This window comes from Empidonax traillii, unplaced genomic scaffold, assembly GCF_003031625.1.
Source record: "Empidonax traillii isolate 1590-97213 ecotype Southwest subspecies unplaced genomic scaffold, ASM303162v1 scaffold190:size869923, whole genome shotgun sequence".
Taxonomy (NCBI): domain Eukaryota; kingdom Metazoa; phylum Chordata; class Aves; order Passeriformes; family Tyrannidae; genus Empidonax; species Empidonax traillii.
Genome location: NW_020955383.1, coordinates 194,781 through 218,862, shown reverse-complemented (window position 1 = coordinate 218,862; position 24,082 = coordinate 194,781). Strand labels below are relative to the sequence as shown.

Genomic DNA, 24,082 nt, shown 5'->3' with positions numbered 1-24,082 from the left:
CTTATCCTCAAGATCACGGTGCTACCTAAGTCTGTCTCTCCAGGTCTTCAATTTCCAGGCATTGGAATTGCCTTAAATCCATTTTGGCACGGAATGCATCATTATTTTCATATTGTGCTAGTTCTACTCTCCTGCTTTCATCCATACAAGCCAAGAGTGAATAAGAGTTGGCAACTTCATACTCGACTATTATAGTGCAGAGTACACTTTAATCAGCACCATAATAAATAGCACGCCCAATTAATTGGGACATTGCCAGGAAACCAATTCCCTTCCCTGCACTTCAGTTGCTGTAAATGATGGATAAATAGCATTCTTGCTGTTGTCTGTGAGCATATTTGTTGTAATTAACAGGTATGATTTGGTTTTTGCTGGCATGTGTTTCCTCAGTAGCTCTGCTCACTTTTGAGGAGGCTCCCTGTTCCCATGCAGTTACTAAAAATAAATAGAGCAGAGATTTCCCTTTCAATATTTGCTTAAATCAAGGTAGTGCTTTTGTATTAAAAACAAAACAAAAAAAAGTAATCTATATATTATATTCCTATATGGTTTTGACAATTACAGGTGGTAATTTAATTAGTAAGTTTCTGTTTTAATTAGTATGGCAAAGAGGACTTTGCCATACCATGGAATAATTTATAATAAAGGGAGGAATCTCTGCTGCAGCTTTCTAACACTGCTTTTTTTGACCAGAGGTTGCATGGTGGTTTGCTTTAAAGTGGTATTTCCTTGAGGGAGATCCACAGAAGTGCAATCTATTTTCATAAACTGGTATATGCTATGATTTACTGTAGGCATGTGACACTTTCTCCTATTCAGACACACTTTGCCAAAAAATTAAATAAAATTGAACACAGCAAACCCTTCTAATCCCTGCATTCCTCACAGATTGCTTTAATGGAGACTCAAGAAATTATTGGAAGTAAATGAATACAAAAAGGGAAAGAGTACTGGGGAAGGGATCTCTAAAACCAGGGTGGCTATGGATCAGCAAAGGGTAGAAACATTCGTATAATTAAAGGAGAACATAATTTGTGAGTTATCCGAAAAAAATTGTCTGGGTTGGCATTTCCTTTGACTTGTTGGCTGGAGGAGGAGAAACCGCCCTGTACCACTGCATACGGTTCCTTATTAGTTGTGGCTTCTGCAGAGGCTCCGTCTCCTCTTTGGAGCAAGGAGGATTTCTTTCATTACATAATCCGGATTACTTTTTTTTTTTTAATAGATTGAATTTTTTTTCTCCTGCGTGTGCAAATTCTCCTTGCCCCAATGCTTCTATACTGAGGTTATTATGCAGAAGGAATGCGAGCGTCTAGAGTAACAATGGTTCATTTTCCTTTAATGACTTTGTCGACAGGATGGAGACATTTTTGTGGTGTGATGAATTCACTCGGTCTCCCGTTGTGTTTTCTCCACATGCTTTGGAAACTCTCTCTCTCTCCGAGAATTGTGGCCATCCACTCCAGCAAGAGCTTCATTACTTTATATTCATTGTATTTAAATGACACCCCAGTGGTACTGACCTCCTGGGATGATTGATGTAAATTATATGCTATGTAGGGGGAAAATAAAATCTTTTTCTGACTTTTTATGTTCTGCAGAGAAATAAAAAAGTGAAAACAAATGACAGAGAAAATCAGGCTTATTCAAAGTGAAACTTTGTAAGCATTATGGTTTGAGTAGACTCCAGCTTGTAAAAGTGCTGAGACAGTTTATAATGACCTTGTGATCTGAAAGGTGACCTGAAAAGGGGAAACAATTTTGTATGTGCCCTTTTTTGGCTCTGTACAATGCATAACAAAAACTTGATCAGCTTTTTTTCCTCTCTGTGAAGTATTGTAAGAATTCAGACCCGAGCAGGGAGCGGCCTCTGCACTTTTACCAGCTAGACATAGGCACAGTATTAAAAAGGACACCTTACTCCTCTTTCCTCCTGTCTTCTAGCAGATTTTCTTGTATTGATTTCAGATTTCATAGCCAGTAGGTATCTATCTTGTCCAATTATTCTGCCAGGAGCTATCGCCTATAGAAGTTGCAACAGGGAGAGTGTTCTTTCATCAGCCCAGCTCATCACTGGGCAATAATTTCAATCCCTTCCGAACTGGTAACCTTTCACTGCATGCAAAAGGGTTCTGCACAGCAACACAGTTTGTCAGAAAATATTTCTGTCAGTGCTTTTTCAGGCACCTCACCAAGTCACACTGCCTCTTTCCAAGCTCCTGGAAGTTATGTAGTTCACACTGGACATGCTTAACCACATTATCCTAGTAATTCCCTTATTAAAATTACCATGTGGAACTGGTATAGTAATTTCTCTATTTGTCTGTTTTCATATTAGTCTGTCCTACCAATTCTGATATAGGTGAAGCTATTCATAGCAACATCAGCAATATGCTGCCTTGCCTTCCTCAACTTAATGTAAAGTTTTGACAAATCACAGAATTTGGCTAAAAACATGAGTTGCCTTGAGTTTTTCTGCAGTACCTTTCATAACTTGACAGAATGCTTTGATTCCCTTTTGGCTGGGATGCTCCTCAGTAACCCTGCTTTGGCTAGGGTTACCCAGATATTTTAAAATGTCTAACAGGAAGGAATAGTTCAGTCCATCCTCCTTGCAGCACTCAGAAGACTTTGCAGTGCAGGCAAGAATCAGCAGCACAAGGCCTCTCGTTCTCTGGGATAATATCTTGGTGTTTTGCCCAAGTTGCTGTCAGTGCTCGGGTTGGTATCAGCTCTACTTCCATAATCGCGAGCAGCAGCAGAAGGGAGGGAGCCTGGCAGAACTCGGCAGCGAGCCACAGAATCACCTCGTCTTTCTGAAGCTGATGTGGGAGGTGGGAACAGAGAGGAAGCAACACAGAGGGGACTGGCAGAGTGTTTATATAAAGTTAGAAGGATGAGGAGTGAATGGTAGCCAAAAAAACCCCCAAAAAACAACTAAGGGTAGCAGAAAGAAGGTAAGAGAGACAGACAGAAAATAAGATGGCTTTGTAATAAACTGGAATTCAGATGGCCCCTAGAGCGTTAAGATCATTGTGGTGGTTACCAGAACTTTGTTTTCCCTGCTTTCCTTATCCTTCATTCCTTCGCCCCATAAAAAAAAAAAAAAAAAAAAAAGAAGTAAAATGATAAGATTTGCATAAAATTATGAAGTCTCTACTATGTCAGTTTCTTAGAATCAGTCCTAGGAGAAATTATATGAATCCTGTTCTGGGGGTAGGCAGGAATTTGAATTAGGATGGACTGAGAAGGGCAAAGCAAAAGAGAGTATAACTTTGGAATTTATATACCCTGCAAACTTTCCATAAAAGTAAGATTTTTGGTGGTTAAAAAAGCACTAACAGTTATTCCATTTACCTCTACTGGTCCCACTTATTAGTTCCAGTTGATACCATGGTACACACAAGCCTGTCTCTGAACAAACCAGCATGTGATGAGAAAAACAACCAAACTAAACTCACATAAACCTACAGTTAGGAGATGTAGAAGGAAGAAAAGGTTGAAAGGAGAAAGGAAGGGTTAAAAGATGAAAGGAAAGGCAGGTTAATGCTCCAGCTCACCTAGTCATGCCCCTCCCCATCAACCTGTTGAGCTGACAGGACAAAGGAAGAGGAAAGCCACCATTGCCAGGAATCAGAGGAAAGCATAGATATATAACCACCCCAACGTATTTAATCATCCCAGCACAGAACAGAATATTTCAGCTGGAAGGGACCTACAATGATCATCCTGTCCAACTGCCTGACCATGTCAGGGCTGACCAGAAGTTAAAGTGTATTGTTAAGGGTACTGTCCAAAATGCCTCTTATACACTGATGTGTGGAGCATCGACCACCTTCCCAGAAGGCTGTTCCAGTGTTTGACCACCCTCGCAGTAAAGAGATGCTTCCTAATGTCCAGTCTAAACCTCCCTGGCATAGTTTTGAACAGTTAATGGTGTGGTTGAAGTAGCACAACTTGGCATGCTGTAGCAAGGATCCAGTGCTATTTCCAAGGCTAAAGACAAACAGGGATTGCTGTGGTTCACACTGTGCTATTTTGAACACCTGTACAAGGCTGTAGCTGCAGAGATGAGGGTGGGCTGGCACTTGTGCTGAGGCCAGACACCTGTGTAAGCCCACACCTCCTTCCTGAGGGGGATCCAGGCGCCTCTTCCCAAAATCCTCTGGATTTTGGCACTCACAGCAGCTCTAGAGCTCTTCCCGCTGCCCTCCAGCACCACCCTATGCTGAGGGGGAAGGAAGAGGTGACCATGGCCCGTTGGGCAGCACCTGCAACAAACACCCCTGCAGGCATTCAAGGAAAGACTGAACATGGCACTTAGTGCTATGGTCTAGCTGACAAGGTGGTGTTCGGTCACAGGTTGGACTAGATGATCTCAGATGCCCTTTCCAACCAAAGGGATTCTGTGATCCACAGAATTGTTAGGGTATACTGAGTTGGAAGGGACCCCCAAGGATCACTGAGTCCAACTCTTAAGTAAATAGCCCATACAGGGATTCATCCCCAACCCTGATGTGGGTTAGTACCAGGGTCATCTGCAGCAGTGACACAGGAACACATTCAGGTGGGCTTGGAATGCCTCCGGAGAGGGAGACTCCACAACCTCCCCTGGGCAACCTGTTCCAGTGCTCTGCCAGCCTCCCTGCAAAGAAATTCGTCCTCATGTTGAGGCTAAACATCTTGTGTTTTTATAGTTCATGGTCACTGTTCCTCGTCCTGTCACTGCGCACCACCAAAAAGAGCCTGGCACCGTCCTCTAGTCACCCGCCTTTGAGATATTTGTGTGCATTAATGATCCTGTGGTTGGTTCTGTGAGGGGCGGGCTGAGGGGAGAGTTGGGCTGAGGGGAGAGTTGGGCTGAGGGGAGCAGCTGAGGCGAGCGGCCGAATGGAGAGCCGGCAGCGGCGGCGGGAGGAGGTGGCGGCGGGAGGAGGTGGCGGCGGCGGCGACCCCGCCTCGCCCCGGCTCCTCCCCGCGCCCTGGGAGGCGCCACCGCCTCCATGTGCGGGGCGGCCGCTGTGGCGGAACCGGCTCCTCCCCGGCGCGGGCGGCGCCATTTTACCCCCCCCCTCCCTCCCTCCCTGCCTCAGCGGCCGTGGCGGCGGCGGGCGGGGGGAACAGCGCGAAGCTGCCGCTGCCGCCGCTTTCCGTTCCCCTGGTTTCCTCGCCTCGGTCCAGGCGAGAAGGAAAGACCGAGGTTCAGTTCCTGCCCCTCGCTCTCCCCTCTCGGCTCTCTGCACAAGGGGTGGGGGGGGGGGGGATCGGCCACCACAAGCTGCTCCCACCCTCCTTCTCCATCCTTCCTCCCTTGCACATCTCAGCCTCCTCCTCCTCCATCCATCCTTCCCCGGGGGTGAGCCTTTGAGTGAGTCACCAGCGAGGACACTCTGTTAGGCAGTGTGTTGCTATTAATTAACTTGGCGAGGCTGCTCGTTGTTGGGGCCTTCAGGAGCATTAACGGGGCGGTTCCTGCCCGCGGTACCTGCGGGGCGCGGGGTGGGGGCGCGGGGGATGCTGGTGGCCTTGGGTGGTGGTACATCGGACCCTGCCCTGCTGGGTTTGTCGTCATGCAACTTATCTGGAAGGTGTTTCTAGGACTTCTTTTTATTTATTTATTTATTTATTTATTTATTTTAATCCTAACATTATGTGACAGTGGCTAGGCTTTGGCCTGCAGTGTGCTGCAGGTTGCTGATTTCTTCTTGTCACTCTGATGCTGTGAAGTGTCACTAGTTTTTAATTTTTGTCTACAGGAAGTGGATTTTATTTATTGTGCCCAAACAGATGTGGTGGTTTATTAATTGGAATCCTGTGTATTTGGCTGTTCATTCTTAATGTGAAGTATTAGATACATACACTGATGCCCTAAATTGATGTTATTCCTGATATTTCAGAATGTTCACTTAACGTTTATAGTATTCCTTACAGAAATTATTAGTCTTCTCAGAAATTAATGGTAAATGCTAAAAACCTAGGAATAACAGTCCAGAAGCATATTTCCCTATGCTAGCTTTGAGTGATTTTTCCACTCACTGTGTTTTTATACCTCCTATGTACAGATCAACTGTTTCTAAGTTCCTAGAAATTACACAAATGGATGCTTTGCAGTTGATGAATGCAAAGCACAATATACATGCAAAACATATATTACTGTGCGTGTGAAGGGGAGGCAAGACCCTGATGTTGTGGGCAGCCAAGTCTGCTGTATGGCATTAGTGGTAATGATTTATTGTGAGACACTTGATTTCCTACGAGTGAATCTGTTTCAAGGTTTGCAGCAGTGTTGGTGATACGCTTACATTTTCTTTTGAAGTCTTTGATCTAACTCCCACATCATTCTCTTTCTTGATACAGGCCTTGCTTTCCCTTTGGCTTAAGGCAGCAATGCTTACTTGGCGGGATATAGTGCACCTTCCCTCCCTCCCTCCCTTTTTGCATATCTTTCTTCACTGCTGGCCAGGTCCAAGTGTCGTGGAAGGCGGTGTCAGTCCCTCTGTTAACCTTGGTGGACTTTGCACAGGCCCGTATTTGCATGTCTCTTATATGCAAATTACATTTTGTTTTATTTTAGTTCCTTTTTCTCCTGTGTACTGTTGCTGTGTAAGTGGAAATGCTGATGTTAAAAGTAGCATTTCCAACTCTAACAGTTTTTCTGAGAGCCTCATCTCTGCTTGTGAAAGTTTGAAAAAAGTTAATTTTCAGTTAGAGTAAGAAATTCTTAGCTGTGATGTTCTGAAGAAAAGCTTGAGGTCTTGCCAGAATGTGCTAAAAAGGCAGGAGGAAGAACTCCAAGTCGTGTCTCTGAGAAGTAAACAAGAAATCCTTCTGTGCATTAGTGGCATTTTGCTTGTGACTTTAAAATACATGGATTTGGAGACATTACTTAAGGTTTAAAAAGATTCAGTAGCGTTTAGATTATTTGCTGAGCCTCTTGAGTGTCATAACCAGCTGAATTACTCTCCTGGGCTCAGTTCTGAGTAGGACAGAATGGGGCTGTCTGAGATTTGATCAGTCAATTAGTAACTTGTCAGTGTAAGCAAGCTGTAATTTAGCGAGCTACAAGTGTTTTAAGAATTGCCTACATGTAACAGTGTAGAGCAACAGTGAGCATTGTTCACCTTGTTAGTGCTGTTCTCATGTGATGCCCTCCAGCAGTGAGACCAGCTAGACAGTGTCTTTCTAGGTCATCACTGCAAGGGTGTTCTGAGGCACGAGGCCAAACCCAAGCCGTGTAATTATACCATAGAAACTAATTGAGTTAATGCTCTTGTTGCAATTGTGAAATATCCAAATGTGTAGATACACAAGTGTGTAAAGAGAAGGAAACTAGCTCAGGCCTCTCTTCTCATGGAACCAGGCAGTGGTGACTCAGTTAGGAGCTTATCTGGAGCTGATCAAAAAAAAAAAAAAAAAAACCTACCTGTCAGAGGCTCTGAAAATGGTATTGATTTGATCTCTAATCTGTGTTCTAGATACTTGGCACTCATAATGCTGCAGGGAGTCGTTACTAATTTGAAGTAACCTTAGTAAGTGTTCTTTTGCAAGCTAACACTGGTGAAACTTCTATTTATAAATAATCTTTGGCTTTTCTCTAGCCCTGTATTTTGCATACGTTTGAAGTATTGCGTTTGATGACAATCAGACTTTCACAGAGTCAGCTGCAAAGTTTCGAGTTCACACAGCTCCTTAAACTGTCGTAGGAGTAACAGTAATGGAAAAAGAGGCCAAGAGCTTGCATAGAAGAGGTGATTTCCAGTAGGCTTTTGCTGAAATGTTTTATTGAAAACACACATTTTTCTTTGCTACTTAAGCACATGGTTTTTAAAAGCACTTAACGTTGAAGAGCTGTATTGATAATTTTTATGATTTGCCTGAGAGATTCTAGCAAGATTAACACAGTACCCTAGTATACCTGGGAAAAATGTGTGTTTTGAACTAAACAGGAATACATTTTAACAGGAGCTTATCAGACATCACCTGGGACTGAGATCTCTGGAAAGGGTTGGTGGGCCTGAATGTTACTGACATACTGTTAGGCCTACTTTTTAAGAGCTAATTTTCCTGCTTGCAATTTATATTTTAAAGCCATGGCTGTTTTTCCTGTAGTTTTCCTTGTATTAGGTGTTGTGCAAATGAACAATTACAGAGGTTCTCCTCTAAAGAATTTCTACTTTTGGTGGCTAGCACTTGATTTCTGAAAGGAGAGGAGCAATTCAACAATAAGAATTGAGAAATTTTATATAATCTCACCTATGTGGTGAGATTTTATATAATCTCATGTATTTGGCTGCTCACTTGTGATGAGAAATTTCGGATACATATGTCAATGCCCTAACTTGATGATATTCCTGATATGCCAGGATATTCAATAAAGTTAGGGTGGTACTATATAGTAAGAAATTATTTTAATTGCATTTCAAGTAGTGAACCAAACACACAGCAATGTGAAAGGAGGAGGATCAATGTGAGCAGTGTAATAGATTGGGAAGATAAGGCCATCTTGAAAGGAGATGAATGCAGGTAAAGGTTTAGAGAGAGAAATTATACTGAGGAAAATATAGTTTAAAGCTAATAGTGACTTGGCTGTGCTTTGCAGAAAATCTGTGCCAGTAAAACCTAAATTTTAAGTTACTGTAGATGGAACTAAAGGTAGATGGGAACCATTGTTAGCAAATGAGCAGTAAAGCATATTGGCAGAACTAATTTGACCTTTGCATATTAATATTTTATGTTTTACTTGTCAGAAAAAGCAAAATACTGAGCAGAGTCACAGTTTGGGGCCTTTATGCTGGAGTCAAGTGTGCAAGTCCCTGGCGACTTGAATGTGTTTTTTTTATCACCAGACCTGTCTTTGCTTCACTGAAAATTGTCATTGGTTCCCACAGGAAGATCATGGTCGCTAAATTGCATCTCTATACAATTATTAAATAATTAGTATGGAAAACTGAGAGTACTAATGTATTATGAAAAGACAATTGCTAGTTCAAATAAAGTTATGGTTATAGGAGCCAACTCCTGGAAGCTGTGGAAACTTTGCTGTTTGTTACAGGTTGTCTGGTCTTTGCGCTGTTTTGTTAAAGCATTTTTAGGAAAGGAAAGAAGGTCATTGATGCTTAATTTGCAGTGCCATTAACTGCCAGATGTGGCACGGAGCAAAAAGTGTGCATGCTCAGTTCAGAGGGAGGTGGGCGTATACATTAGATTAATTTTCCCTGCTTTCTTCTCAAAAATAAATATATCACTTCTGGGGAAGGACAGAGCTCTGATTAGACTGGAGCTAGCAATGCTGAGAGAAGTGTTTGTAAACATCTCCAGATGTGGAGGCAGAGCTCTCATGTAAGCTTGCGCTGTGTTTCCCAGTCTCAAGTAAAACAGTCACATCTGTATATTAGTATTCTTTCAGTAGTCTAGACCTTTCTGTGGTCTGTTTCAGAAGAAGTTTAAATAACTGTCCTGTCTAACTCATGGGTGGACAAATAATAGCTTAAAATATGAGGACATGCAGAGCAATTTTGGGTAAAACACAGCAGTTGTTACACACAGTGGAGTCAGAAGGTTATATTTTACTCTGAGGTTGGTTAGTGACTTTTCCTTCCCTGCAAAGTCAGAGCGTTGTGCTTGTTTCCTGCTTTCATTTAAAGTCTTCAGTAAAATTAATGCACAAAGATATGTTACGAGATGTAGAAATGAACATGAAGGGTTATTTTATCTCCACAGGGATACTGAGCAGTTTTAAAGCCATTAGGATACATGTTATTCTTTGGACCAAAATCTATGCCTACGTGTATTAGAAAATTTGGTTTCCCCTTTGTTATCAGCCGTGCGTGTTTCTTCTATAACTTCTCCATGGGAACAAATGACTGAGTTGCCTTTTAAATGGAAAGGGGGGAATGATGTTCCGTTGTGTTCCTTGTATTCGTGTGGGCTTCTCAAGCATGTTTTGTTCCAAGAAAGAGTGTCATGGTTAAAGATGAGATGCTTATTTGTCTGGGTGGTGAAAGATGGGCTGGGCATCGACAGCTATAAGATGAATTTTTCTTTTTGGTATTCACTTTAAAATAAAACTGCCATAAGCAACTAGTCTATGAAGCAATAAATGGAAGCAGCAGCAGCAGATGTAATGTGTTATCCTTAGCATTAATAGTGCATGCATTTTGCTTTGTGATACTTTGTTAATTAATTAAAAATGAAAGAAAGCTGAGATTGCATCCCCAGCTTTGAACAATATTCTTGTGTGCAGACCTGGTGCAGATGTGTCACTGCCCGCCCACAGATGGCTCCTAATCCTGGATTTGGTCTGACTGTTCCCTGAAACTTTGGGCCTTTGCTTTATCTACTTGGCTTTTGAAGAGGTGGTGTGTAGGGAATATGAAAGTTATTCATCCTGTTGCGTGTAAGCAAAGCCATTTCCTACTTATTGCTGATTTTTTTTTTTTTTTTAACCTGGACAGGCTTGAGGATGATAATGTAGTTTCATTTTATACTTGGAGTCATTAATTTGTTGTAAAATTTAGACCATTCATGCCCTGTGCATATCTGTGACCTTTTAGAGTGTTTCTAGTTCCAGCCTGCTTGAACAGCTCAGGAGAACTTAAAGACTTGGTGTTTTTATTTTCACTTTTCCCATTTTACTGGGAGAGTGGGTGATTAGCAAAACAGTATATGTACTCTTGCATTTGGTAATGGGTTATCGGTGGTTTTTTTAACCTTGTCTTATTTTTTAATAATTTTGAGTGTGCACTCAGAAAGCTGGTCTTGCACATGTTCAGCAAGAGTTGTGGCTGTGTTTTTGTTTTTTAAAAGAAATGCACTAAAAAGAAAATAATCTGTATTTCCTGTATTTAATTAAGTTGTTACATCTCCAGTTCCAGGAGACTGTTATCTTACACTCTTGTCAGCTGGTGAGGCCATGCATATAGGGAAATACTCAGTGGCAGCAGACTAGTTAATCTAATTACTCTCAAATAAAGGGTGTGAAAACAAAAGCATTCATTTTAATTTTTTGTTAATTCATAGTCATCTTGGCCTTTATTTCCTTCCTGTTTTGTTTGGGTTTATATAAATGAAAATTTGTCAGTCTTTAAATTTTTGCATGGTTTCAGTTTATATGCAAAATGTGTTTATGAAAGGCAAGAGAAGAGGACTGATGTGATAACCACATTAGATGTATGTTCATGAATTAAGTCATTGGGATGGTAACTTCTGCTCTGTTATTCAGTGCAAAAAGTTATGCAGGGACACTACTGGTTTTTTTTGGTAATTCTTCACCTTTCTTGGCCTGTAACAGAGGCACCAGATATAATCTGTGCAAATCCACTGTTGTTTTAAACAGACCCAGTTTAGACTTAGGTGTTTTCTTTCGGTGAAGTGAAAACCATATTACTATTAATGTTTGCTCTTCCTGAGGGAGTTTAGGTCAGCTGTCCAACAGTGTGTTGGAGGACTGTTCTCTAGTGATTGTTTGGATGCACCTTTCTCTTGGATCTCCATGTGACATTTTGGCGATGGTGCTTGGTGAAAGTGTTCGAGCAATATTTCAAGAAACTTGTGGACTGAGTGTATGTTGTTAAGCCTGGAGAAGAAAAGGCTCTGGGGTGACCTCACAGCACCTTCCAGTACCTAAAAAGGCTCTGAGAGACCTGGGGAGGGACTCTGGACAAGGGTGCATAATGATGGGATATGAGGCAGTGGCTTTAAGCTTAAAGAGAGTGGGATTATGTATATTGGGAAGAAATTCTTTACTGTGAGGATGGTGAGACACTGGCACAGGTTGCCCAGAGAAGCTGTGGCTGCACGATCCCTGGAAGCGTTCAAGGCCAGGCTTGGCGGGGCTTGGAGCAACAAGGTGTCCTGTCCACAGCAGGGGGTTGGAATGAAGTGGTCTCTAAGATTTCTTCTAACCCCAACTATTCTGGTATATGACACTCTCTCTCTCTATATGTATACATGTACGTTTAGACTGCTGTATGTATATCCCAAATAACATGAGACCGCTTGCAGATTTTGTGATTTACTGTTATTGTCTAAATGTGTGGCCTGTATATTAAATTCACGTTTTAGGAGCAGTGGAATTTCAAATTTTATATGTCTCTCAGCTTGCTCTTGATAAAATAGATGGGTTATACAGATATCTCTTATTTACTGTAGAAGAGTCAGTGTGAGTTAGCACTGCTTGGTAATTTCAGGGTTGATATGGACATGAAGGAGGGCTATGAAATGGAAGTCTGCCTGGATGCTTCACTGTGGTGAGAGGGATGGGCCTGAACCTGATGAGAAATGACTTAAAATTTGATTCCCTCCACTGAGAACTCTTTTGTTCTGCTGATTTATATGGAACAAATACTGTTTTCTGTTGTGACTCTTCAGTATAAAAGATGCTTTAAAATATATGAATTATTATATACGCATTTTACTATGCATTTTTAACTATACATTTGATTGCAATATTTTACTTTTAGGTAAAGAATTTATAAAAGCTGGACCTCTTTGGATACAAACTCATAATTACCAGTCTAGATAGTGTTAATCAGAAATTATCTTCTTTCTAGAGTTCATGATTAAAATACAGCACACTGAAATAATCTGTGGCCTAATCTGAACATCTGAATTCATTTTGTAGAATATGGCAAACAGCTGCATTTCAGTTTGGAGTTAAAACAAATACAGTATATTGACCCATTGAAGATTACTGTAAGCTTTTCAGTTCCATGATAGCTGTACTTATTGAAGAAAATTGATTTGAGAGTGCTTCTGCTTTTGAATGATTTTTTTTTTCTTTTTTTTTAATGTCCGGAAGAAAGGAAATAGAACATACGGAGGATGGGACTTTGATGTGTAAAGAAGTTAATTATCTAAACCATCAAACAAAACGTGGGCTGTGGAAGTAATTATTGTAAAGGGTCTGATGAAGCCTGACAAGCTGTTGGTTTTTTATGTCAAGAAAGTGCTGTACACCTGCTTGATTTGAAAGCTAAATCATTTGGTTGCAATAGGAAGATCAAGTTTTTAGTGAAGCAGTAGCCAATAAGGTTTCGGCTCTCAAGCCTACTGATATTTGCACACATCTACAGTCCTACAAGTGTTTTTTAATTAAACTGTTCTTGTCTACTTGGAGGGCAGGAAGCTAGGAAAGGATTTACCCCAAAACAGGACTTGCATGAATCACAAATCTTACACTGCGAGGAGGCAACTGTGGAATTGTCCCATGGTTTTTGGGAATTTTGGGAGAATGCTTCATAAGTTAGCAGAAAAGAACCTCATGGATAAAGCAAAATGTCTGCCATAGATGGTCAAAGTAAATAGCTGTATATATGATATTAAATTAAATTAGTTTTAAAAAGCCCTAAACTTAAAGCCCCCTTACGTCTTTGTAGGCTATGCAGTTTTTAAACTTTTTTTTTTTTTTTAATTTTTAAAATTCACTAATTTGACTGTTTAGGTTCTGTGACTCTGGTAATTGCTGATTATGGCAACACTGAAGCCTAGTGTGTAACTACTCATGTGATTAAAATCAGACTTTAGTGGGAGCAAACTTTTGATTAAAATTACACATGTGCATAAGTGCTTGCAGGATGGGGCCCTAAATTAGAATCTGCTTGAAGATGTACAGAAGCCTGTGAAAATCTACTTGAAAGCATTAATAAAAATAAGTAAACTTATGACACCAAATTGGGTGGGAGTAGGGAGGCTGTACAGAGGGATCTGGACAGGCTGGATCAACCAGCCAAGGTTGTGAGGTTCAACAAGGCCGAGTCCTGCATTTAAGTCACAATAACCTGGTGCAGTGCTGGGGGCAGAGTGTTTGGAAAGCTGCTTGCTGGACAAGGTCCTGGGGTTGCTGTTTGGCAGAGGCTGAACATGAGCCAGCGTGTGCCCAGGTGGCCAAGAAGGCCACTGGTACCTGGCCTGTGGCAGCAGGACCAGGGCAGTGACTGTCACCCTGTGCTGGGCACTGGTGGGGCCTCACCTCAAACCCTGGGTTCAGTTTTGGGCCCCTCATGACAAGGAAGACATTGAGGTGCTGGAGCGAGTCCAGAGAAGGGCAATGGAGCTGGGGAAGGCTCTGGAGCACAAATCCAATGAGGAGCAGCTGGGCGGGCTCAGCCTGGAGGAGGCTTGGGAACCTTCTTGCTTTCTACAACTCCCTGACATGAAGGCATAACGAGATGGGGGTCAGACTCTTGTCTCAGGTAACAAGTGACAAGTCAAGAGCAAACAGCCTCTGGTTGTGCCGGGGAGGCTTAGATGGGACATTAGGGTAAGTTTCTTCATGGAAAGGGTGGTCAGGCATGGGGACAGGATGCCCAGGGAAGTGACTGAGTCACCATCCCTCGAAGGATTTAAAAGACATTGGACAAGGTTTACTGGTAGACTTGGCAGTGCCAGGTTAATGGTTGGAATCAAGTCTATGATTCCATCTAAAGCATGAACGGCTTATTTTTTTGTTGTTTGTCCAGCTGCTGTTGTGTCATCAGCCTTTCAAAGCACATGTTACTTTTTGAAGGTGTCTTATGGCTTGTATTTAGACTAGTATAAGTTTTCTTCAACCAAAGCAGAATATTTGGGATTGATAGCAATGCTTTTAATGGCATTTAATATAAATCTGGTCCTGTAGTTTAAGATTGCTTTTTAGAAAAGTAATCTATCTTAACCTTTGGACTTTAGAGTGGAGAAGGCATCTCTTACAGCACAGCAAATTATATCAGCATATAGCTTTTATTGTCACAACTACTGCTACAACTAATAGTACAAGAAATGAGCAGTACAAGTCAACTGTTACTTGTGTGTAACAAGCTAGAAGAGAAAGAAATGTAGTGGGAATATATCCTGTTTATCAGGAGACTTACACAGTGTGCAGTTTTTTGTTAAAACATTAAGGGAAAAATGAAACCCCCTTTTACATATTTGTGGAGTTTTCCATAGCTCAGTTTTGCTAAGTCAGTGTTTTAGTAAATTAAGTATTTTTTTAAAATGAAATAGTTCAAAGGCATTTGACTTGCATATTGTTAAAGAGGAAAATGTAGATGCACTAATTACTTCATAGAATAAAATTGTACTGGTTTTGGTTTGGAGTTTTTGAATGAGAAATTTACATAGAAAAGCTGTAAACTATTTTGAATAAATATAGTCCCTTCAGTCCTATAAGTATGATGGTGTTCAAGTCTTATTCTTTTTAATGCATTTCTGTTTTAAGGATTTTAGTGTGTGTACGTAAAGCTGGTGTTCTAGAAAGGAAGGTTGTGATGTCTGTGCTCATCAAGTTTTAGCTTTTTCTGAGAATCTCTTTTGCTCCTTGTTAGTTCAGTGGATGTGATTCACTAATGTTGAGGATACTGCAGGAATGTAAGAGGATGGTTAGGGTAGCAAGATACTGGTGCCTGTGAGTACCATCTATTCCAGAACAGGGGTGTTTTGATCTTAATGCTTCTCCACTGGTGCTCCTAGAATACCTCTAAATGGTATTTCAGAAACAGTGCACGTTTCCAACACTTTGCTTGCAGTAAACATGAACTCTTACATTTTCTGCAGTGTCTCACATGGGATTCTTTTTGCATGCAGAACCTTTGCCTGCAATTCTACCCCTAATAGCTTTTATTCTATTCTGAATAAGTAGCGCGAAACCTACATGTGCTCTCTTGGAAACGAAATACAAGTATTAAGTGCTGTTATCTCTCTGTTTACTCAGATGAGCAGCACTGTGGCCAGCCCGATGTCAACAGTAGTCTCTTCAAGCAGTGGAAGAAAATCGACCAGCTTTACCCCTGAATTGCAGAGTATGATGTGAGTAACCAGTCAGAATATCTGGTAATGTCTGCCTTGTGTATTCATCTTTCAGATGGTTTCTTAGGATGTGTAAATAAGGGTGATGAGGGGGAAAAAAGAGTGGGTATTAGTGATGGAGCTGTTAGTATTTTACTTCTGATTTGTAAAGCATTCAGAGGTGACTTGGATAAATCAAAACCACACCCTATCCTGAAAGGAGAGAAAATACTGCTGAGTAAAGAAATGCATTTTTAATGTATCCTATAGAAGTCTTTAGAGACCTATATTTCTCAGTCCTTCATCAAAGAAAACTAAGCTTCCTGTTGTCATATTTACTGCTGTAAAGAAATATTTCGTACTATCATCTTTCAGTGCTAATACAGAGAGGTAGACTGCTGAGATCATAATAGTGCTAATGGAATTATGACATGGAATACTTGGATTTTAGCAGACAGGAAGTAAAATTGTTTAAAAATATAGGTTATTCCTTTAAATGAACGTGGATTCTTAGAAACCCAGTTCCAAGCTGTGGCATTACATGATTTTTTTAGTTTATAACTTCTAAAGCCTTGCATGCTGTTAAATAGATGGGTTTTGTTGGTCTTAAAGGTACTTGCATAATCAGAAGGGTTCCTTAGAAGAAGTCTTTATCTTGACTGGTAATCTGCTACACTGGGCTGGCTGCAAATCTTCATTTTGTAGAAAAGTATCAAGTTGATCAGACAGTTTGACCTGCCATTACACAGCATTTTCCCCCTTTCTATGTGTTTCCAAGACAGTAAACTATGGGGATGGCAAGTAATGATCCTGTTCCCATGTGGCTTCGTGCTCTGATTTATCAAACACTTTAAAGAATGTTTCAACTTAAAACTCAGACATCTAACCAGCAAGGCTGCAATGGCTCGTGTCTAAAGTGCTCATTTAAAAAATGCATGATTGGGAATGTTAGTTATGGAGGTGGGGGGAGAGGATGCACGTTTGGCAGTTGCTGAGGTCAGCGGCACATAAAAGGGAGCTTTGCTTTATGAAACCTTGCAAAAGTGTCTTACAGGACTTTTCCCTTTGTTCGTTTGTCAGAGTTGAAAATGAAATGGAGTAAACTAATCCCAGAGTACTGACACATAAATCCGTAGTTTCAAAGGATAGTGGTAATCATTGGCTCTTTTCACTAAAGTGTTGGCTCTGAAATAGTCTCCAGGATGTAGTTTGAGATAGGATGAGATAAAGAAGGATGGACTTAACTGTGACTTTTAGACTAGTGATCTTTACTTGGAGTGATCTTTACTTTTCAGTAATCTTTCCAGTGTTGGAAAGCTGCTTTTTACGGTGTTGCTGCTTCTTATTTTTTTAATTAATTTTTAATCAGCCATATATAAATCAAAATAGTTACAGCATCCACCTTCTAACCCATAGATCTGTAACTATGTTTTAATTACAGGGACAACATATTTATTAAAATTACAGATGTTTCCTGCATGTTACCATGATTCCACCCTTTTGATCATTTTACTTTAGGTCATAAATTGTTGAATCATCTATTAGTTTACTTGCATGTGGCTTTTAATATATTACCTTGTGTGAGTTATCATTTTTGGGTAGTCTTATCTGAAAGTTCTACTCTCTTCCTTCCTGTTTCCATTATTTTAGACCTTAAGATTAGGAGAAGAAAAATGTCAAAGCTTTACTTTTATTTATAAGTATATGAGTATTTTTTGTGCCAGTTGCCTCCTGTACCCATAAAGAGGTTAAAGAATTTCAAAACCCCAGAGATAATAATTTACCTACATAAAGCCTGCATTTGGCTTTGTAACGTAATAGAAATATATATCTTAGTATTGCTGCATCATATTAGAAATGCTTTTTGCTTTTCTTTCTTTTTTACTTGTGAAGGAGTTAATTTAGAACCAGAAAGGTGTCTTAGGTCACTTCAGGCTACATTAGAACTTCTTTTTGTTTTGTTTCAGTTATGGGCATGGCAATGTTAAATAAAAAAAAAAAAAGGCAGATCTTTTCCACGTCATGTGCCAAGTCCCCCACCTGCCTTGCACTCACACTCAGCCTGTTCCTACCAGTTCCCTCTGGGTTCTTGTTGCTACTTTTAGGGGATACAGGATTTTAGGCAGGTTAAATGGTGGTGAGAACAGCTCTGCCTTGCTTTTAGTCACACGTTGCAGATTCACCTTCACTGTTGTGTAGCAGTTTCTGACCTGAATTGCCAGGTGGGCAGCAGATACATAAGGAGTTTCTCACCTCTGTGAAATTCCATCAGGAGTTCCCTTTTCAACAATGGAAGATGCAATTTGTTTTCAGTTAAATGACCTTAAGAGACTGATAGATTGTTGTCCAGTGTAGCATGGGATACATTCCACTGGAGTATTTTTCAGTTTAATGTAAATGGGATACTGATTTTTTTTTTTTCCCTGTGTGTTGAATCATCTAAAGTAGATGAGTAAGTTGTTACAAACCCAGTGTTCTGCTGTATTGAGTTCTCTTCAGGTACAACAATATCAGTGGTCTCCTTCAAGAGAATTCTGTTTGGTTATTGTTCACATCAATTAAAGTGATCTGCACTGAAAAATACAAGTGTTATTCTCGGTGGAGAAAGTGACTGTAACTGTGCTTAAAAGACAAAACAGCAGCCCTGAAGTTCAGAGTTGCAGCCTGTGCATCAATTTGGATCAGTGTCTGGGGAGCCTGGGTTTTACTGAATTGTGGACTTCCTGATAAAGTATTTTGAAACTGCCTTCCCCGCCAGTGTACACATGATTCTGTCAGAACGTAGAAGTTATTGTTGGCCATAGAAATGGAAGGAATAGACATTTTCCTTTTGCTTCAGAACTGGTGCAGTTATCCTTTGAAAGCTGTGCAAACAGATCTGCTGTGCTTTAGAGTAACAGTTTTCACAGCTTCATTAAACCAGCAGGAACTGAAGAAATTCCTTGACTGTGATGTGAACATTGAAAGTTACATTTTTATTGTTTGCTGGGGAAAAAAAGAGAGATTTTTGAAAATGATAAAGTGCCAGGGATGAACTGTGTAGAGAAAAAAAAAGACAACTGTTTCCTTTGGCCTGGGCCATAAAATGAAGTTGTGCCTTTGGAAGAACTTCCTATGCTCTGACAGAAGCTGACATTTTTTATAAACTACATGATTTAGGAAGTCTCGGATTCTCCCATTTAGGCAGTTTATAACAAATCCATGCTGACATCTTAAGATCCTGGGAGATAGTAAAGACTGGAGCATTACAGTGCAAAAAAGGTAACAACTACTTAAAGAAAAGAAAATAGAAGCTGTGTCTACCTAGTTTGTTATTGTGAAGTTGAGTAGAGTCACCTATTTCCTGTTGATTGTCATCCCTATGGATTGATCTGAAGAGTAACTTCAACTTTTCCTGCCTTTCTCAGCAAAAGCATTTGTGCAGCAAGAGGGTGAACGTGTGAGAAATGATTCTGATGGAGACATTAAGTGCTAATCCAGAATGGCATGTGGTAGTTTGTGCTGATGTTAAAAATGGGCTGTTGGATTTCAGGGACTTGAAAGGCGGAGGGAACACAGAGAAATAGTATTTTTGAAGAAGAATATAGAATCCTGCCATAACCAAGTAGCAAGATCTGTAAATCTGTGGATAAGAATCTCGTGGTTGGAAGGTCAGATCTTTGATTAGTTTATAATTTGCAGCACTGAAGTGCTGAGTCAGGGTTTGATTCCCTGGAATGCTTAAGTTTATATGTAATGTTAAGCTTGTGGTTGATCCTTTTTAAAGTGAGGAGGTTATTCATGTCTTACATCTGTTAAATACACTACACCTGGTTTTGAACCACAGCATTATTAGGGAATGAGCTGAATCCTGTTGCAGAACTGTGTTTTTATGATAAACCTGGAAATGTTTTTATGATAATTTCAGAAATGTTTTTCTGATTTATTTAAGAAGGCAGGAAATGTATAGGGATCTTGAAATCATAAAATACTGCAGAAAAGCTCTCAAATTGTGTACAAGGTTTTCATTGTATACATAGATATTTTACTAATAAAATGGTTCTATTTCTCCATTAAGAATATTTAAGATATGTACTTGGATTTGAAGAAATTTTTGTGTTTTTCAGGAAAACAAGTCTTTGATGTCTAAATAGTACTGGGCAATTGGTGGTGGTGCTTAATATGCTGATTACCTTAAGAAGAATATTCCTTAATCAGATTGTCACAGATCACCCAAACACATCAGTTTACAGTGCACTACCTTTTGCATGGTTGTATTTGGCTTTTAACTGTTTAGGCTTTGGAACTACCTGATATTTATCTCATACCAATTTGAAACAGCGAAGTGCTGTGTAGATCTTGCTTTGACTTCCACATCCTTTATTTGTATTTGGATGTTTTATTATGCTACCACAGAATGTACAGCAGTAGGTGTTAATAATTAAAAAAAGAAAAGCTTTTAGCACATTTAGTGTGTTTTGCCGAGGTTTATTTTAAAACTTTGTTTGGCTGATCTACAGCCTGTTTCCAAACTCACTGCTAATATGAGGTGAGTTGTGCTTAAATTATAGTTCTGCTCAGTAGATTCATAACCATGATTTCACAGTAGACATTAAAATTTGTGATTTGGTAGAGATCATCTAATCTGTAATATAAGCATTACTTAAAGAGTGAGTTTCTGGAAACCCTGACAGTCTTAAGACGTGTGTTAAACAATTTGCCGATATAAAGAGAGGTTTTCCCCCTTTCTTGATTTCTCAAAACTCTTATAACTATTTACAAAAATACTAATTACCATGATCTGATGGTAATTGACAAATTGTTTTTATTGATTCATTGCGGTTTTTTTTGCCCTGAACACTCATATGCAGAAGGAGCAGAGGCCGTTCTCAAGATTAGTTAAAGTTATCAAAGGAATACTTTTAAAAGTCACATAAGATTTTCTGATGGCAAACATATTTAAAACTAACGTGAATCAAGCACTTCAGTTTCCTACACCCTTGATGCTGTGGGTGAGCCAGTAATTTTATGACAGCTGAACATTTGTGGGATTGGGCTCCAGATTGATAAACTTTTGAATTCTGTTGTATAAAGTACTAGCTGGTTAAACTTGCACGTTAAAGAGTGTGTTTTTTTCGTGTACTGCATGTTTTGAGTCTTACTGTCATTGGTAGTGATAGGCTGTATTACCACGACAGTGCAAGCTGATTGAAAATGCTATTAGCTTTAAATCAGAGCAAAATGAAAATTCTATGAGGAACCTGTTTATTTTGGCTGAAACCAACAGCTTGAAGTCCATCAGGGTGGATGCAGGAATGGGACACATAAAGCCTTCCTGACGTTACGGGAATTCATTTGATGTGCAAGGAAGTAGCTATCGAGGATGCAGGTGTTGTAAGAAAACCTTAAATACCTGCTCAAACTGTATTCTTTTCTGATATAAAAATTCTGTAAAAATCCATAGTTAGGTAAATGGGTGACCATATTTATCCTTCAGGCTTGTGGCAACACGAATCATCAGCTTGATAATACATTACTTAAACTGAATCAAGGGGCTGAAATATATTCAGCCACAATGCCCTGATTGTCTGGTAATGCTGGGAATAATGTGCATTAAAAACTGCCTTTTTTTTCTTTTTCTTTTTATGTCTCTTGAATATATATAAAATTAATCAAACTTAGATTCCCAGTTATTTTGGTTTCATACCAAAAATCAAAATTTGATGTTACAAGGCTATAAAGATAAATTGTAATGATGGGAGTACTGGAAAAAACAGTTTTAATTGGATTTTTGTAAGGCTTTCTGGTTATCTATTATATTTGGAGTATAATAGTATACGTTGATAAAATACCAAGTTTAATATTGCTGCTAATTGATTGTGTATTTCCAGAGAGTGAAATTGGGTTTGGGTGTTTACTCAACTTTCTCCAGCCTGTAGTTTATACCCATCTCTGATATGCTTCAGTGTTATGTTAGTGTGCAGTAGAGGTCTAAAAACAATAAAAATCTTCGTATTCTCTTTTTATTTATGAATATATTCTTTATAATATTTTTTCCTTTAACATCTAGCAAATTATGGGAGAGACTTGATAGGGACTGGGGGCCAGTTCTTTTTAACCTTTATTTCCTTAAGTGTCTTTGGACCTCTCTGCGTGACTCTTGGGATATTTACCATGATCCCTGTTACTAAGCATTTGAATGGTCCCTCAATATTGTCAATAATATTTCCCAGTTCAGAATAGGTAGTAAAGAATGATTCTAGACCCCTGGTCACTCATGGAGTCCTTAGTTTGAGCATATTTTATTTCAGACTTACATTGTGTATAGGAAATAAAATTCCATGCAATGGGATCTATACAGTGTACTCGGTGCTGCTCTTTGTTGTGTGTTGCAACCTTGTACCTTGTCAATCAAATAAATTATTTTATGGCTTCTTCTAATTATTTAGGATTTCTCTTCCATTCTGAGATGACAACAACCTAAGGAATAGCACTCTAAATTTTTGAATGTGAGGTGAAATTATCAGAAGTATGATCTCCGAAGTGTTCCTTTCTCTCCCTGATGTATTTGGTAACTCCTCCTGACTTGAGCTGAGTTACTGTTTCTTCAGCACTGAATGCTCTGCAAGATCTCCCTGATTTTTTTTTTTTCCCTAGCATTTGATGCTAAATTTATTTTCAAATACACAAGTGTAAATTTTGTTTGATAATAACAGTGCTTATGTGCTAAAAGTGTTTCCTTATTAGTGCGAAAATTCAGGGAACTTGTCACTCGCTGCTGAAGAGATACCCACCATGTGTAAGACTAAAGAAATGCTGTGATTCCTGCAGGTGTGCTGTGCCAGACTGGCTTGTGTTTGTATGTCAGTCTAGTTTTGAATATCAGAATAAGTATCACCCAAATACTTCAAGTCACTCAGGTTACATGCTAACTAAAAAAAAATGCACAGTATGCATTTCCTGGTGTTTACTGGACATAATTTACTGTTGAATATTTAACCTGAATTATTATATGACTTAAGGTATTTTTTAAAATATATTCCCTGTCTGATTTTCTAGATCTTGTCCAAAATCTTTCTTGTGAGCTGTTACAGTCAGTGGCTGTTTGGTTTTTGATAAACATCTAACTTTATCCCAGTCTTCAAAACAGGAATTTTCTTATTTCTCTTGGTGACAGTGGATTTTGTTGCTAAGTCCAGTTTGCAGTTGTTAAACCATGCCCTTGATTATTTTGTGGTTTTACTATTTTATATTTCTGTTATACTCAGATGTATCAGTTTGACTTGGCCTTGTGAGGCAGATATAAGCATAAATGTGAGAGCTGCCATTCCCCTCATGCCAGGTTCCTCAGGAGGTTTCCCCTCATGCCAGCTTCAGTTCTTCCCCAGGAAAAAAGGGTTTTAGAGTGTTGGCTTTCGTATGTCTTGGGTTTCATGGAATGCTGAGCACATGCAGACCCTGATTCTACTTGAAACAAGTAAATGATTATAGTGACTAGAAAGTTATGCTGAATAGACAGTCTAGATGATTGTTTTTAATAAAGTGGTCCAGAACTTGTCTAGCATGCAACACAATGAGCCTGAATATTATTATTAATAGTAATTTATCTTACTTTATGATGAGATATGGTAGTATTCACACAAACCTGTTATGACTGTTACCTTATATCTCTTCTGGCTGTATGCTTATCCCTTTCTGCTTTGAAGCTGATCAGTAAAATCATCTGACCTTGGATGGTTCGTTTGGAATGATGGTGGAAGAAAACATCAGTAATGACCTGGCTGAGGCAGCGCTTTGGTTAACCAGACTGTAATTTGGGACTGTCAAGAATTTCTCTATTCTGTCCCATACTTGTTTACCATATTTGAACCCAGAATTGTGCTGAGATTGCACTGTTCAAAAATAACCAGTTTAGCCTACTGAGCTGAAATCCCTCTCTGCAAACATGCCCAGGGCACTTTTCACCCCCTTTTAGTAGTGAAATGACTGCGGGGCAGTGGCAGCAGATGCAGTGCCTGGTTATCAGATCAGTTGTGGCTGTTCCTGCCCTCCTCAGTAAATACATCAGGTGAGAGTGGTATGAGAGAGAAAATGAGGGGCAGAGCTAAGTTTTCCTTTTATAGGTAGGATGGAATACAGGGAGGACGTTTCGTTAGAGAGAGAAGTTACTACAGCTTTTCCTGATGTGGTATTTTCAAGCTTTTAAAGGCAGAGTTTCCTCCGTGCACAGCTCAACAGGATTTTGCTGAGGAGGCCTGAGAGGGTTTGCACAACTCATAATAAAAGATGTAAGAGCTGAAAATGGAGTGAGTTTCAAAGAAGCTATTTGGACATTCATTTT

At 39.7% G+C, this 24,082-nt stretch overlaps 2 protein-coding genes across 8 annotated transcripts in view; one reads left to right on the top strand and one right to left on the bottom strand.

Moving 5' to 3' along the window:
• Nucleotides 1-24,082, bottom strand: part of RUNX2 (runt related transcription factor 2) — a 227,234-nt gene that overhangs the window by 176,298 nt on the left and 26,854 nt on the right. Inside the window, exon 1 of one of the 3 annotated variants that reach the window (XM_027886590.1) lies at nucleotides 4,768-4,872. The exons of the other annotated variants lie outside the window; for them this stretch is intronic. Coding sequence (XP_027742391.1) covers nucleotides 4,768-4,792 — 25 coding nt within the window. The 5' untranslated portion in view covers nucleotides 4,793-4,872. Of the gene's footprint in view, nucleotides 1-4,767; nucleotides 4,873-24,082 lie in introns of those variants that run through there. 3 annotated transcript variants of the gene reach the window in all.
• Nucleotides 4,656-24,082, top strand: part of SUPT3H (SPT3 homolog, SAGA and STAGA complex component) — a 212,735-nt gene continuing 193,308 nt past the window's right edge. Inside the window, exons 1-2 of one of the 5 annotated variants that reach the window (XM_027886597.1) lie at nucleotides 4,656-4,878; nucleotides 15,689-15,783. In XM_027886597.1, coding sequence (XP_027742398.1) covers nucleotides 15,689-15,783 — 95 coding nt within the window. In that variant the 5' untranslated portion in view covers nucleotides 4,656-4,878. Of the gene's footprint in view, nucleotides 4,879-5,019; nucleotides 5,201-5,221; nucleotides 5,369-5,555; nucleotides 5,589-15,688; nucleotides 15,784-24,082 lie in introns of those variants that run through there. The other 4 variants (XM_027886600.1, XM_027886601.1, XM_027886596.1 and 1 more) reach the window with 4 other exon arrangements.